This window comes from Alternaria rosae (genome assembly GCF_020736505.1).
Source record: "Alternaria rosae strain MPI-PUGE-AT-0040 chromosome Unknown BKA58scaffold_6, whole genome shotgun sequence".
Classification (NCBI taxonomy): Eukaryota; Fungi; Ascomycota; class Dothideomycetes; order Pleosporales; family Pleosporaceae; genus Alternaria; species Alternaria rosae.
This window is the reverse complement of record NW_025763575.1, coordinates 1,455,651-1,470,136: the sequence shown is the minus strand read 5'-3', so window position 1 is coordinate 1,470,136 and position 14,486 is coordinate 1,455,651. Positions and strand designations below refer to the sequence as shown.

Genomic DNA, 14,486 nt, shown 5'->3' with positions numbered 1-14,486 from the left:
TCTAGGTTATTCAGTTTCTTTTCTTGAGTAACGTGCGCTAGCAGCGGTTGTGACTTTGATACATGAGCGTGTTGACTGTCAAAGTTAAAACCCTCGAGTATACACCGCTTACTCTAGAAGCCGCTATATGTATGCGATCTATCAGGATCGGCAACATATATGGCATATGCGTCCAATTACGAGCAATCATTTCCACCACATGGTACCCTGGTACGCTACCGCTCCGAAAATCGAGATTAGGCGATAGGCTCTACATCACGTCAAGACTCTATAAGCACTTGTAGACTAGTGAGAAGGTCGAAAACTTTGGTCATCGACTTCTACAAGGTGCATAGCATCTGTTACTATCAGAAGCATGATACAAGTTGAACGTACCAATGAAGTGGATGAACCCTCTTCCACAAGCGTTCCAAAGCTTAGTAAGGGCCGTGCAGGTGCAATTCGCTGACTCGTTTTACGTTTGCGCAAAACCCACAAGTCCCTCACTCTCCTGTCGATATCGGACATGCAATGGCCCGTGAGCCTATCAGCCGCTTGACACATGGTAATATTCGATCGGTCCCAAGAGTCGTGGCGTAGCGGGGTACCCGGGAAGAGATCTTTGCTATGACGATGCAAGCAAGTGAGCCCTACGCCCTATTTGCAACCAAAAAACGGCTATATACCGAGTCTGACACCCGACGGCACATGAAAGGACTGCGACGGCTGTTCGCTCTCAGATAGATGGGTCGGCGATCATCGTGGAGTCCGGGGAAGAGCCGTCTCCACGCCGAAAGGCTCCGCTGGCGACCGTGCGACAGGCGCTTCACCAATTCGAGAGCTAGTAATGACAGCCATCTACCTTGGCACGCGCGCGCTCCGTCGAAAACGGCGCTGACAAGGACACCGGCCAGACCCAGCTGCGATCCGGCGTGAAGGGGAATCTTCCGGGGGGTGTGGAGTACAAATAAAGCAGAGGTGCGGCCGCGACGTTACGACTTGCCGTTGTTAAGAAAAAGGCCGTTCCTCCCTTCTTTCGCTCTGAGAACGCGTTCCAGAGAACGCCGCTTCACCATGGCCCAAGCCCAGACGGATTACGCGGCTGAAAAAGACACGCCGAGCAGCCAACATGAAGACCTCAAGCAGGAGGACGCGCGCCACATTGCGGGACACGGCCATACTGCTACAGACATGCGAGTTTAGCCACTCTCTTCGATCTTCTTTGCTGACAATGTCGACAGCTACGGCCATGCTTTGATGCAATTTGATAAAAAGGCAGAGTCACGTCTCCGCCTGAAGATCGATTTGTACATCATCCCGACCGTGGCCCTTCTCTATCTGTTCTGCTTCATCGACCGTGCCAATATCGGAAACGCTCGTCTAGCGGGCCTCGAAAAGGACCTTGGACTCAGTGGTTACGACTACAATACCGTTCTCTCCGTGTTCTACGTCAGCTACATCATTTTCGAGATTCCGTCCAATATCTGCTGTAAATGGATCGGCCCGGGATGGTTCATCCCTATCATCTCCCTATGCTTTGGTATCGTATCGATTGGCACGGCTTTTGTTCACAACATTAGTGCAATCTGTGGCGTACGCTTCCTGCTAGGTATCTTTGAAGCTGGTATGCTACCAGGCATCGCGTACTACATGTCCCGGTGGTATAGACGATCTGAGCTTGCGTTCAGACTGTCGCTGTACATTGTCATGGCTCCTCTAGCTGGCGCTTTCGGGGGCTTGTTGGCTTCAGCGATTCTCACCCTCGATTCCTTCGGCTCGCTCACACGCTGGAGAATGATCTTCGCTATCGAGGGCATTGTCACATGCTGCTTGGCCCTCATCTCCTTCATTACGCTTACGGATCGTCCGGAGACTGCGCGCTGGTTGACGCCAGAAGAGAAGGACTTGGCTATTGCTCGTGTCAAGGTATGTCACCATATATTCTGGAGGATACATAGCACAGTAAAGCGTGGATCCGGCTAGATAACCCGGTATGTGTAGTATAAGTGCTGATTTTTTCACACAGTCTGAACGAGTCGGCCAAAACGAGGTTTTGGATAAGCTAGACAGGAAGAAGACGCTTCGTGGTATCTTCAATCCTGTAGTACTGGCGACGTCCTTCATCTTCCTCCTCGACAACATCACGGTGCAGGGTCTGGCTTTCTTCGCGCCCACGATTGTCAAGACGATATACCCGAAGGATTCGGTTGTTTCGCAGCAACTTCACACCGTGCCACCATACATTGTCGGCGCTTTCTTTACGGTTCTCTTCCCCTTCCTGAGCTGGAGATTCGACAGGCGCATGATCTTCTTCATCCTGGGAGCACCGCTCATGATGATCGGATATATCATGTTCTTAGCCAGTACTGATGGACAAGTACGATATGGCGCTACCTTCCTTATCGCATCGGGAGCATTCTCATTTGGCGCCCTTTGCAACGCGCAGGGCTCGGCCAACGTCGTATCCGACACGGCGCGTGCATCAGCTATCGGTAAGTAGTATACTTCGCGAACAGTGATCAAAGCAAAGGCTGACTGATCGTTTAGGTACTGTTGTCATGTTCGGCAACGTAGGCGGTCTAATCTCGACCTGGAGCTTCCTACCAACGGATGCGCCCAATTACCCTATTGGCAATGGGCTCAACCTGGCGACTAGCAGTACGATCCTGATATCGAGTATCGTTTTGCTGCTCTGGATGAACAGGAGCAACAAGCAGCGTGAGACCATTGATGTTGACCAGGAGTTGGCTGGCAAGTCGCAGGGAGAAATTGAGGATCTGGACTGGCGGCATCCGTCATTCAGGTGGAGACCGTAGAGGAAGACTTGCATCACTAATGTATTATACTGAACGAATGCCAACCATCACTCTTGGATAAAGATGAATCAAATGCAGTACGGCATGCTCCTGATGAATCCCAATGTCTGCTGTATCGCAAAGACCGCGTAATCCCCGTCATCCGGATTCCCCGCATCGATCGATAAGCATACCCACCGCCCCGAACGCGACCTCGGTCCAGCGACTCTTTCGTCATGCATCCGAGCACGACAACCATGGTGAGCTATTCGGGTCATCACTCCGCGCATCTGAGCTGCACATATCTAATCAAGCATCCTCCCTAGCCTGCTCGCACCATATTGGATCTCAACGCAACGCGTCACCCATAACGTACCTCAATCGACGCCCACAACCATGCCTTCAGCCATTGTGATCAGACAAGTCGAAGGCAAGCCAGGCCAAGTCTACTACCCGCTCGAGAAGATAACCGTCCCCGAGCCCAAGCCCAAAGAAAATGAGGTAAGCTCCCTCTGTCACAACCTGCCACCAGCGCACGTTCTAACCATTACCACCAGGCCCTCATAACCCTCACCGCCGCCGCGCTAAACCACCGCGACCTCTTCATCCGCCAACACTTGTACCCAGGCACAACCTTCGGCGTTCCCCTCCTCGCGGATGGCGTCGGCATCGTCACCTCTGCCGGCGCATCCCCCTCCGCACAATCATGGCTCAACAAGCGCGTTTTGCTGAACCCCGGTACGGGCTGGAAGGACAGCATGGACGGTCCCGAACACCCGAAGGGGTATGCGATAATGGGCGGCACGAAGAGCAATCCCGCAGGCACACTACAAGATGTCTGCGCGCTCGACGCAGGCGAACTGGAAGAATGTCCCGACCATCTCAACGACGAGGAGGCTGCTGCGCTGCCCCTTACCGGGCTGACAGCGTGGCGCGCATTCTGGGTTAAGAGCGGGAATGCGATGCCAGGACGGAATATCCTCGTTACGGGCATTGGGGGTGGTGTTGCGCTTATGGTGTTACTGTTCGCTGTCGCACAAGGTTGCAATGTCTACGTAACGAGCGGGAACCAGGAGAAGATTGACAAGGCGGTCAAGTTGGGTGCGAAAGGAGGTGTTATCTACAAAGAGAAGGATTGGGATAAGAAACTGCAGGCGATGTTGCCGAAGGAGAGGAAGTACCTCGATGCTATCGTCGATGGGGCTGGCGGCGATGTTGTGAAAGTGGGGAGTAAGATACTCAAGGTGCGTTCTCTCCTCCCTCTCTCTCCCTTTCCTGCTACAACCATCTAATCTGTTGATGTAGGCCGGCGGCGTCATCTCCATATACGGCATGACCGTCTCTCCCAAGATGGACTTCCTCATGTCCGCCGTATTGCGCAACATCGAAGTCCGCGGCTCCACCATGGGCTCGAGGAAGGAGTTTGCTGATATGGTGCGTTTTGTCAAGGAAAAGAAGATGAAGCCTGTGGTCAGTCGCAGTGTACATGGTTTGGATGTGGAGAAGATTGATACCCTGTTTGAGGACATGAAGAGTGCGAGTCAGTTTGGTAAGCTGGTCGTTACGCTGGGGCAGGGTAAGGGGAGTAAGCTGTGAGCTGTAGAGGAGTAATGAAGGATAGATATGCTTGTGTCATCTAGCCGGTGATTGCCTTGAGTATGATCTTTTGCTGTTTGGGTGATGGTTGCAATGAAGTGCATTCGTCCCAAAGACACGTATTCTTCTTAGCTTTGCGCTCGAGCCTGAAGTGTTTTCATGCGTACGGCTATCGATATCTTCGACGCGTTTCTCTCGAGACATCTGAGTGTTTGTTCGGGAATGCCACACTTCACAACTCAGAAGAGTAACCATGAGGATTATCCTGGCGTCTCACAAGCGCGTACAGACCACCCGTCTTGCTTTGTCCGAGGCCTGTATGAAACAAACGGAGTGAGCGGAGTGAGTGAGAGGAGGGTCGGGAATGCACTCCGGAAATAGTATCGGAGTTAGAGGTTGGCTTACACAGATATGAATGGCTACAAGGCATCGCCTTTGAGTTCCCAGAAAGCTTCTTCTCTAATCATCTACATTCACTGCCCGTCTACATTGGTTGCTTCAACATTGAGGAAGGACATCACGACCATGTCTACACGAGATGCGGATAAGGACCAACCGTACATACCCCATAACAGTCTAAAGCAGGATGGCTATTCCAAAGACGGCGAGGCGACAGCTACATGCTACTGCGGAGCCATACAATTAGCATTCGTAAGTTCGCGCTCCAGTAGCGCCGTGATCTTCCTATACCACAAGGATCTAATGCTTGATGCAGCCGACCACCGCTCCAGGCCTCGTAGACACCTTCGTCTGTCACTGCACCGATTGCCGTAAGATCACAGCGTCAGCTTTTACGTCAGCCTTCATTGTCGCGGCTTCAGCTGTCAAGTACATTCGCGGCCAGGACAACTTGAAGAAGTTCTCACAGTCCCAGACGACTGCTTCTGGCCAGGCAATGACGAACTATTTCTGTGATACATGTGGGACGCTCATGTACCGGCTGAGTGAGCGGCATCCCGAGTTCAGCATAATGAGGCTTGGTATGTAATGTTCTCCAGTCAGGCGAAGTGTGTACTAAAATGCAGCAGGCACTGTAGACGATCTGAATTTGATGGAAGGATTGCTAAAACCCAGACGGGAGGTTTACGTCAAGGATAGGGTAAGCTGGGTCCATGAAGTGGAAGGAGCAAGGCAGAGTGAGATCTCCAAGTAGCTGTTGAAAATCAAAGTTGGGAAAATGAACAATTACCATAGCTGTAACATGGGGAAAGTTCACTTTACGGTGTTGTCTTAGATACAAGGTTCATTGGTATCCTAGCTTAATGTAGCACCTGCTCAACAAAACAAGGGTGAACAGTAAAGCTTATGCAGTTCCCATGAACACGACCCAACGGACATGCTTACCAAATCACCGAAATCCTCCAAATCGCATGCAACCGATCCCTGCATATCGTCAGGAACCACCAATCGGCCACTAAGACCGTAGATCAGCCTTCAAGCATGATGCCGTCCCAACGGAAAGCACGCGACGCGCGCCATAATTGTTTTTCTGGCTGGGAAGACCAAAACAAGTCCGTAGCAACGAACCTCCCTTTCATCGTTGTTTCGATCCATTCGATCCAGAACCGGGGGTAGTTGTTCTTTAATCCTAACCTTGTGGGGCTGGAAGTGTAGGAATGCGGAGTCGGGGTTAAACGCCGTTTTTTTATGTGTGTAAAACATCGATGACGAAATGATATATTGGCTTACAGAGCAACAACGATAACAACAACCACAACAATAGCCGATATAGCCACTGAACGAACAGAAGGGAAAACGACCTGCATTATCTGATCTGTCAGCCAATATAGCACCGCCGCGAAAGTTTTAGTGCTCACGTTTACAAATCCTGGGTACACAACAGATCACGAGGCAAGGAAGGGAGAGGAATATAAAAAAGAGAAGGAAAGCCAGCCGCAGCCATGAAGTTCATCAAGCAAATCGCCCAGCGCTTGAATCCCGACTTACACATCCCCGGCACCGACAATCCGCCCCCAGCCGTCCTGCGCAAGTCAAAGAGTTCAACAACACTATTAGTAACGGAGAAACGGAGGGAACTCTCTACGCCGCCATCTCACTCGTCTCTAAGGAAGAAAGCAAGTTCCATGTTCCTAGGCCGCGGGTCTAACATCCAAGATTTCGCCAATTGGGGAGATACACCGGTCCAAAGTAGCGGCGGTGCACCTACCGAGGTAATATCAACAACTAGTCTTCCCCCGCCGTTACCATCAACGCCAGTACGAGCTCCAGGAAGTACCTACGCGTTGTCCTCCTCAGCGTTATCAACCCCGCGACCCTCAACGCAGAGCTCTCTGCGAACGACACAACCCTCCAGGCAAACTTCGACGCGCACATCAACCATCACCACCCAACCACCCGTCAAACCAGCGACTCCCTCCCCAAGAGACCCCTCACCAATAGCATCATCCATGGCCATGTCCGTCAGCACATCCGACAAATCCCTCCCTTACTTCCCGCTCGCCGGGCAGGCCAAAGACGGGTTTTCCAACAACGAAGAAGCGACCGCGACGTGTTTCTGCGGCGCGGTGCAACTCGCTTTTCCCGTCGAAGGCCCCGGTCTACTATCCACGTTTGTGTGTAATTGTACAGATTGCAGGAAGATTACTGCGAGCATGTTTGCTAGTAATTTTACGGTCAAGGATTCGTAAGTCTTTTCTTCCTATTTCATACTACTTGGGGTATGGGGTGATGGCAGTGCAGTGACTAACGAGATATCTTCAGACACCTCCGCCACCTCCGTGGCCGTGCAAACTTATCGTCTTACGGTCAAGTTGCGACGGTAGCCTCGGGCCATACTATGACGAACTACTTTTGCAAGACTTGCGGTACGCTCATGTATCGTGTTGGCGCTGCTTTCCCGGATTGTTCCATCTTGCGGCTTGGGACGGTGGATGATTTTAATTTGGTGGAGACGAAGTTGAAGCCGACGCGTGAGCTGTTCGTTAAAGATAGGGTGAGTTGGTTTGAAGGTGTGAAGGGGGATGAGGTCAAGAGGTTTCAGGCTATGATGTAATGAAGGTGCGGGTTTTGGGAGACAGGGAGGAGGGTGTGGTGTATGGTAGGCAATGATTCGGGAAGTGCATGGGTTGTAGGAGTTGGTGTATTGTGTTGGAGGGATGAGGCTAGGTTCGACTGGTAATGATTAGATAGGAGGACTGGAGTGTAATATTAGACATGAGATGGGGAGTGAAAGCCTCTTGGATACCTGCGCCAGTGTGACATTTTGAGATTTTGGAGGTGATATACTGATACATTGCATTCGTCCGAAGAAACTATCCCGAGAACGTTCAGCAGCCCTTAAGCGGTGCCGATAGATAGTCCACCACTCGATAACACACCATGCTCCTTGACCTGAAAGCATGACGCCACGCTGATGTATGATAGTAATGAAGCAGAAGAGAAGGGCGTTGCAGAGTGTGTCACTGCACATCACACGCGAAGGGTATCACTCACAGCCACTCATCCACATCATCCGCAACATCCATATCTGCATCCACACCTCCCATCTGCCGATCCTCATCTTCTTCGACCTTGATCTCCTGCTCTCCGATAGTAGCGGAGGAGTCATCACCATCATCGTCGTGAGGAGCTATGGGGGCGTCATTTGTCGTCGTCACGGATTTGAGACCACCAAAGGCGTCGTTCGGAACCCATGCGAGATCGAGTTTACCAAGGTCGGGAATACTGAGGGATTGGTCGAGGAACATCTCTGCCTGGTAGCGCTCTTTGAAGGTTAGGATCAGGGTATCGACTTGCTCGGGATGACGCTCGATGCTTGTGCATTCGGGTATGTTCTGTACATATCTTTAGCAGAGATGAATGAATCCATGTGCAAGTTCTACTCACAAGAAGGTGCTGCCGCAAAGATTCGTCCCTTGGTGTATCTGGCTTGATACCCGTGACTGCCAGACGCCTAGGCCGGTTGTCGAGCTTCTTATTCACCACATTTCGGCCAGCAAAGCCACCTGCACGACCCCTGTACGCGCCCCGGTAAGGTGCGAAGCCCCTACCTCGAGGTGCAAAGGGGGCGTGTCCTCGACCTCGATAAGCTGGATTAAAGGCGCCACGGCCATGAGTCGCTGGTTCGCTAGGACCGTGTTGATCGAAAAGTTCCGCTGCTTCGGCTTGTAGCGTTGCAAGAGTCTTGGCGAAGTCGTCGTTCGAGTCCCCTGACAGTTCAGCAAGTTGTCGCTTGATCTCTTCTATCTCCTTATTCTTTTCTTCCAGCTGTCTCTCGATGTCAGCAGCTCTCGCGTCTGCTTCCGCAGCTTTACGACGACGCTCTTCAAACGCCTGCTGTGCTTCTGCTTGCCTAACGGCGATCGCCTCTAGGTCGAGCTTCTCTTCTTCGTCTTCTTGCTTCTCTTGGGCCAGCTTTTCCCTTGTCTCTGGTGCGTACCAGTAGACCTTGACGAACCGGTTCTCAAAAACAGCCTTGGGACTGTGATAGGCGCGCTTGGCGGTCTGGCGATCAGCAAACTTTATCACTGCTAACTGCCTCCTAGAGTGTAGCTCGAGCTCATCGATATCGCCAAACTCTGAGAAGTAGCTTCGTATGCTGTCCTCGTTGAAATGCTCCGCTGGGATCTGTTCGACGACAAGTGTGCTATTCGACTTGTCATGCGAGTAGCCCGGCAAAGAGAACGATGCGCGTGCCCTTCTACCCTTGGTTGCACGAGGCTGGCTACCGGACGCTCCTTGCTTGTTGAATCCTCTAGATGGTTGTACAGCAAGGAACGAATGCTCCGGATCGTACTCGGGAATTTCGTCGGGCGAAACAGCTACGGCGGCGTCACTATGTTCGTGTGGACAAAGGTTACCCAGCGCGCAGAAGCCCCTTTCGTAATAATCAGCACACTGTGTCTTGGACCGTCCTTGGTTCGAGCCGCCGTCCTGCGCATTGGAGAAAGGAAGCTGAGGCATGCCCGGCAGATTCGCCCCGAAAGCTGCTGCCATGGCAAAGAAAGCCATGGGATCTGAGGTATCGAATGGTAGAGGGCCTGGCGGCGGCGGCGGGAGATTTGCGAAGTTCGGCATACCGCCAAAATTTGCGAATGCGTTCTGTGTCCGCGCATCTCCAATCCCGGCATTCCTACCGCCTCTGCGAGCTGTCTGCTTCGATGGCCTGTTAATTCCTGCGCCGCTGCGGGTATAGTGTGGATCTTGGCCCTCTTGTGACTGGCCGTTGTCCCTCTCCAACACCTTGCGCTTCCTCGACTGATTCGACCCATCCTGATATAAGCCATGAGCGGTCGGTCGGTCGGGTAGGAGGTGTAATACTGCTGGATTCCTATTCGCAGCAGGACCTTTCGGGGCCCCGAATGGCACATTCGACGGATGCGGCTCGTATTCGAAGTTCGTGCTGCCAACTATGGACTGTATGGGCGCGGATTGTGAGGCTTGAGCTGGCAGCTGTGGTTTCGCGTCATTCGCTTTCGGCTTCGGGAGATAGTTCTTAGCTTTGAGTGCTGCAATAACGTCTTTTGCAAAAGTCTCGGTGTCTTTGGGCCATTAGCGACGAAGTGTTACGTAGCCTTCGCATGCGCTTACTTTCCGGGCCAAGGAAGTCTTGCAGTGACTCGATCAAGGTACGCTGCACGTTTGCATCCGTGTCGTCGACGGTAACGAGGGCGGCTACATAGTCAGCGAGCACTCCGCCTTCCACACCGGAGCTACATCTCAGGTTAGTATGCGCATGCGCGATGGCTTTGGTAAGTGTAATGTGTAGCTCCGACTTACATATTCTCCACATGCGGTAGCAACCAACTCTTGAACACAGCATGATCTTTCTCCTCGAGTAACATAGCGAATCCTAGGAACGAATTCCGTTCATCACCAAGTTGCGCGATCGCGTTAGTGTTCAGTTGCAGTCTGGTACTGCGTTGGTGGTGTTTTTGGTGGAACTTGAACTGCGCCGAGCGTACATCTTTCGCGTTGCTACTAGCGCGACGACAATGTCATAGCTCTCTTACCCGTGAGCACGTGACGTCGATGCCCCGCTACATTCACCATCTTGAACTCTTAGTTGATCCAAAACAGAAGGAATCACACCAACAAGGGTCTGGACATTGAATGCATTCACTCGCCCCGACAACATCTTCACTCAAACATGTTACACGTTAAACAATGCATAGATATTTGTGCGATATAGCTTGATTTTCTCCAACTATACTACACTGAGAACATGTAAGGAAAAGGGTCATCATCCGTATCTTTCGTGCAAAGCCCCAAAAAACCTGACTAATATCAAGGGCGAAACCGCCCGGACCGACATTTACTAGCTCTGGTTGTCCCATGGGGGAGCTGTTTGCGTCATACATCGACCAGCGGCCACGAGCTTGCCCATGACTGTCGGATGACCCAGAATCGCGAAAAAAGGAAATCTAACGCTTTTGCGAGAATTCCCTTATAGCTTGTCGTAGTACTGCAAGGTTTGTTAGCATGTGCTGTTTTTGTATTATGCGGGAGGAAACTTACGTTGGAAACGTCGGGCACTTCAGTCTTGATACCCTTGCGCTTACGCATGTCGAACACGATCTTACCGGTGAGGGTGGAGGGGTCAAGTGCCGAGCCACCAGTGAGATGTTGCCAATGGTCGAAGACTTGTTGTGGGAAGGCCTGTCCACCGGTGGCGGCACGGAGATCGGCGGTGAAACCGAAGGACTCGTTGACGGGAAGGTACGCCTTGACGTTGAAGAGAGGAGTACCGACACGCTGGGCCTCCTCGAAAACGTGACCTCTCCTGCGGGTGAGGACACCGTAGATACCACCCATAGCCTGCTCGGGAACCTGGATCTCGCAAAGGTAGACGGGCTCGAGCAGAGTGGGCTCGGCAAGGAGAGTGGCGGCGTAGAGGACACGGCGCGCAGTGGGGATGATCTGACCACCACCACGGTGAATGGCATCAGCGTGGAGGGTGACATCCATGATGTTGAAGCGGATGGAGCGCATGGGCTCCTCAGCAATGGGACCTTCCTTGGTAGCCCACTGGAAACCAGAGACGACAGAGTCCTTGATTTCACTCAGGTACTGGACGGCCTTGGTCTGGTCAACGAGCAAGTTGGCACCGGTGGTGTCGGGACCGAAGCACCAAATCTTACGGGCATCGGTGACGTCCCAGCCGTGCTCGTCAGCAAGGATACGGGCACGCGACTTGATATCGTCACGAGGAGCGATAACACCAGTCTCAATAGCGCGGGAAACCTCCTCGTCCAAAGGCTGAGCAGTGAGGTAGAGACGGTTGTGCTTGTTGGGCGACTTGGACAGCGCGGTGATGCTGGAAGTGCTGTTGACGGTCTCACGGTACTGCACGACGGGGTCGGAGATACGGAGAGGAACACCGGCGTGGTCCTCCTCGAGATCCTTCAAGCAAATCTCCAAGTGCAACTCACCGGCACCGGCGACAACGTGCTCACCAGATGGCGAGATGTAGGTCAGAACGCAGGGGTCGGACTTGGAGAGACGCTTAAGACCCTCGACAAGCTTGGGAAGATCCTGGGCGTTCTTGACCTCGACGGAACGCTGGACAACGGGGGAGACGGAGAACTTCATAACCTTGAGGTTGTGGGCAGTCTCGTTGGTGGTGAGAGTACCAGACTTGAGCAAGAACTGGTCAACACCGACAAGACCGAGAATGTTACCGGCGGGGACGTTGTCAATGGGCTCGATGAAACGACCCATCATGAGAATGGTACGCTGGATGGCCTTGATGAACAAGTCCTCCTTCTTTCCGGGGGTGTAGTTGGGGCCCTGAATGCGGACCTTGAGACCGGAGCGGACGGTACCGGAGAAGACACGACCGAAAGCGTAGAAACGACCCTTGTCGGAAGTGGGCACCATCTTGGAGACGTACAACATGAGAGGACCGTTGTGGTCACAGTCCCGGATACCGATGGCGTTGACATCGTCGTGGGGACCCTCGTAAAGAGTCTCCATACGGTACTTCTGAGCGGTGACGGGAGAAGGAAGATGGAGAATCATCATCTCGAGGAGAGCGTCAGCGGCGGGAAGGAACTTCCTCATGACAACCTTGAGGAGCTGCTTGCCCTCGAGATCCTTCTCGTCGGAAGTGAGCTTGATCTCGAGCTTCTCGAGGAGAGTGGGGATCTCGTCGGTCTTGAAGTTCATAACCGCCTGGAAGATGCGGAAGATGGGGTCCAAGATGAACTGGTTGAAAGCACGCTCGAGGTTCTGGCCCTCGTGGGTGCCAACCTTGGTCCACTTCTTGGTCTTGGGGTTGAAGAAGGAGTCACCCCAGAGACGCTCCATCATCTTGTTCTTGTCGACACCGAACTTCTTGGCGTACCTGGAAGCGAACTGGCGGATGGTGAAAGCCCAGCCGTGGAGACCGGAACCGAAGGCGATGGTACCCTTCTCGGGGTAGACCTGGACATCACCGAGGGCCTTGTCGTAGTAGGTGGCGATGACGACGTTGACGGACTCGATAACACGGGAGAAGTTCTGGTACAGGTCCTCCTTGCTGAGCTGGAGCTCGAGAAGAGCACGGTCGACCTTGTTAATAATGACGACGGGCTTGATACGCTCACCAAGAGCCTGACGCAGGACAGTCTCGGTCTGGACGCAGACACCCTCGATGGTGTCGACGACAACGAGCGCACCATCGGTGACACGGAGAGCAGCAGTGACTTCAGATGAGAAGTCAACGTGACCGGGCGAGTCGATCAAGTTGATCAAGAAGTCGTTCTTGGTGGTGGGAACGGGGATGTCCTTGAGGTCGTCCTCGTCCTTGAGGGTGGCGTACAGGGAGATGGCAGTCGACTTGATAGTGACACCACGCTCCTGCTCGTCAGCTCGGGTGTCGGTGAAACGAGCCTCACCAGCCTTGGCAGCCGAGATAATACCGGCACGCTGGACGAGCGAGTCGGTGAGGGTGGACTTTCCGTGATCGACTGTGGTGGGGTACGTTAGCCATCTCTCCAGCCCGATACTGCGGGGTTGCCACAAGAGCGCTTACCGTGGGCAATGACGGACATGTTCCTAATGTTCTTAGGGTCGTCCATGAGACCACGGATCTAGCCGCGCAGTCAGTATCAATCCTTCCAGTGTTGCCAATATGGACGTGTGGTTCGGGGTGATGTGTGCGCGGAACGTACCTCCTCGACGGTGAAGCTGGCGTCATGTTAGCGATTGTCCAATTGTTCCCGCAGACAAGAGACGAAAAGTCCAAGCCTTAGAGGGAGATGGGGAGGGCGTCGGCAACTTACTTGACCATCTTTGCGGTGTTGGTACTGTTCTTCCTTTACGAAAATTCAGTGGAGGGGAGTTGACGAATACCCCGCTTTGAGCGCGCGGATTCGGTGTATAGGTCGCGGGTTGAGCTGATGTCTCTGGCGATGCAGTCGACCAGAGTCAGACAGACGGGAGTTGATTAGAAGCCGTAGAGGCGGGCGTGCGTCTGGTGAGAAGAGTTCTGCGAGGGGGAGCGAAGGTTTTTAGTAGAGCTAGTGGTGGGGTCAGTCGCGCTTTCCTCGCTAAAGCACGGCCCATCAGTGGCGCGAAGTAGCCTGTAATGCCCAAACTGGCCATGCTGCGGCGCCCTTTCTCTTTCGTACCGCACAACTCGATGTGCTGAATCCTGTGGTTTCCCCAGAATCGAGACCAGGACTCCACTGATCTCTCGTGGTACTGCCAGTCAGTCGCCTACAGATTACAATGCGGCGGCCCAATACATACCATTGGGTAGCGCCGCGACTGGTGTGGGTCATGATCGGGGGGAAATATCGTCACTTGTAATTTCACCTACTAGATTTGGCCTTGCAGCGGAAAAATGCATGGCTGCATGTGCCCCGGTTGGGTGTTTGTGGCAAGTCCACGCCTTTCGCAGAGAAGTTCGAACACCACAACGACAGAAAGGTGCGCCTTTGACTCAGACTGCGGCCTGGTCTTGGTTCGGGCTGGTCATTGAGATGTTACTTTGATGTACGGTGTGATTGCGATGGCTTTAATGAAGGGCGAACATGTCCTATCACGGTGGAATGGTGATGCAGGGCAGGACAAGGCAGCACGGTCAGGTAACTCTAGTTCATGATCTTACTGCAGGTGTATTTCCCAAAGACCTTGTACTCGCTATGTGCAGCTATGGACCGAACACTTCAC

General features: G+C 53.0%; 6 protein-coding genes across 6 annotated transcripts; 4 read left to right on the top strand and 2 right to left on the bottom strand.

The window, feature by feature from the left end:
- Window positions 1-1,108: 1,108 nt before the first annotated feature.
- BKA58DRAFT_412234 (MFS transporter) lies at window positions 1,109-2,795 on the top strand (the record flags this gene model as incomplete). Its single annotated transcript, XM_046172341.1, has 4 exons — window positions 1,109-1,176; window positions 1,221-1,905; window positions 2,006-2,471; window positions 2,527-2,795. The coding sequence occupies 4 exons, from the start codon at window positions 1,109-1,111 to the stop codon at window positions 2,793-2,795; spliced, it is 1,488 nt and encodes a 495-aa protein (XP_046024365.1).
- Window positions 2,796-2,967: 172 nt separating this feature from the next.
- On the top strand, window positions 2,968-4,388 carry BKA58DRAFT_195477 (uncharacterized protein). The gene is made up of 3 exons (XM_046165700.1): window positions 2,968-3,275; window positions 3,332-4,018; window positions 4,080-4,388. Exons 1-3 carry the CDS (start codon window positions 3,171-3,173, stop codon window positions 4,368-4,370), a joined length of 1,083 nt encoding a protein of 360 aa, XP_046024364.1. The 5' UTR covers window positions 2,968-3,170; the 3' UTR covers window positions 4,371-4,388.
- Window positions 4,389-4,837: 449 nt separating this feature from the next.
- Window positions 4,838-5,664, top strand: BKA58DRAFT_195463 (Mss4-like protein). Its single transcript, XM_046165699.1, has 3 exons — window positions 4,838-5,021; window positions 5,086-5,350; window positions 5,399-5,664. The coding sequence occupies exons 1-3, from the start codon at window positions 4,896-4,898 to the stop codon at window positions 5,521-5,523; spliced, it is 516 nt and encodes a 171-aa protein (XP_046024363.1). The 5' UTR covers window positions 4,838-4,895; the 3' UTR covers window positions 5,524-5,664.
- Window positions 5,665-6,784: 1,120 nt separating this feature from the next.
- On the top strand, window positions 6,785-7,383 carry BKA58DRAFT_412232 (Mss4-like protein; the record flags this gene model as incomplete). The annotated part of the gene is made up of 2 exons (XM_046172340.1): window positions 6,785-7,014; window positions 7,092-7,383. The coding sequence occupies 2 exons, from the start codon at window positions 6,785-6,787 to the stop codon at window positions 7,381-7,383; spliced, it is 522 nt and encodes a 173-aa protein (XP_046024362.1).
- A 35-nt stretch (window positions 7,384-7,418) lies between these two features.
- BKA58DRAFT_195457 (uncharacterized protein) lies at window positions 7,419-10,250 on the bottom strand. The gene is made up of 4 exons (XM_046165698.1): window positions 10,110-10,250; window positions 9,921-10,042; window positions 8,217-9,871; window positions 7,419-8,164 (listed from the first exon to the last, which is right to left on the bottom strand). Exons 1-4 carry the CDS (start codon window positions 10,172-10,174, stop codon window positions 7,820-7,822), a joined length of 2,187 nt encoding a protein of 728 aa, XP_046024361.1. The 5' UTR covers window positions 10,175-10,250; the 3' UTR covers window positions 7,419-7,819.
- A 257-nt stretch (window positions 10,251-10,507) lies between these two features.
- BKA58DRAFT_386936 (P-loop containing nucleoside triphosphate hydrolase protein) lies at window positions 10,508-13,874 on the bottom strand. Its single transcript, XM_046170512.1, has 5 exons — window positions 13,595-13,874; window positions 13,484-13,499; window positions 13,345-13,402; window positions 10,848-13,279; window positions 10,508-10,794 (listed from the first exon to the last, which is right to left on the bottom strand). The coding sequence occupies exons 1-5, from the start codon at window positions 13,600-13,602 to the stop codon at window positions 10,777-10,779; spliced, it is 2,532 nt and encodes an 843-aa protein (XP_046024360.1). The 5' UTR covers window positions 13,603-13,874; the 3' UTR covers window positions 10,508-10,776.
- Between the last annotated feature and the right edge of the window lie 612 nt (window positions 13,875-14,486).

Bases quoted from the DNA above. Each gene is read 5' to 3' on its own strand.
- BKA58DRAFT_195477 (XM_046165700.1), top strand. From the start codon at position 3,171: ATGCCTTCAGCCATTGTGATCAGACAAGTCGAAGGCAAGCCAGGCCAA. The intron at 3,276-3,331 runs GTAAGCTCCCTC...CATTACCACCAG, and splicing joins CCAAGCCCAAAGAAAATGAG to GCCCTCATAACCCTCACCGC. The intron at 4,019-4,079 runs GTGCGTTCTCTC...CTGTTGATGTAG, and splicing joins TGGGGAGTAAGATACTCAAG to GCCGGCGGCGTCATCTCCAT.
- BKA58DRAFT_195463 (XM_046165699.1), top strand. From the start codon at position 4,896: ATGTCTACACGAGATGCGGATAAGGACCAACCGTACATACCCCATAAC. The intron at 5,022-5,085 runs GTAAGTTCGCGC...TGCTTGATGCAG, and splicing joins GAGCCATACAATTAGCATTC to CCGACCACCGCTCCAGGCCT. The intron at 5,351-5,398 runs GTATGTAATGTT...AAAATGCAGCAG, and splicing joins GTTCAGCATAATGAGGCTTG to GCACTGTAGACGATCTGAAT.
- BKA58DRAFT_195457 (XM_046165698.1), bottom strand. From the start codon at position 10,174: ATGTTACTCGAGGAGAAAGATCATGCTGTGTTCAAGAGTTGGTTGCTA. The intron at 10,043-10,109 runs GTAAGTCGGAGC...CCTGAGATGTAG, and splicing joins CTACCGCATGTGGAGAATAT to CTCCGGTGTGGAAGGCGGAG. The intron at 9,872-9,920 runs GTAAGCGCATGC...AATGGCCCAAAG, and splicing joins AGACTTCCTTGGCCCGGAAA to ACACCGAGACTTTTGCAAAA.
- BKA58DRAFT_386936 (XM_046170512.1), bottom strand. The intron at 13,280-13,344 runs GTAAGCGCTCTT...ACCCCACCACAG, and splicing joins CATGTCCGTCATTGCCCACG to TCGATCACGGAAAGTCCACC.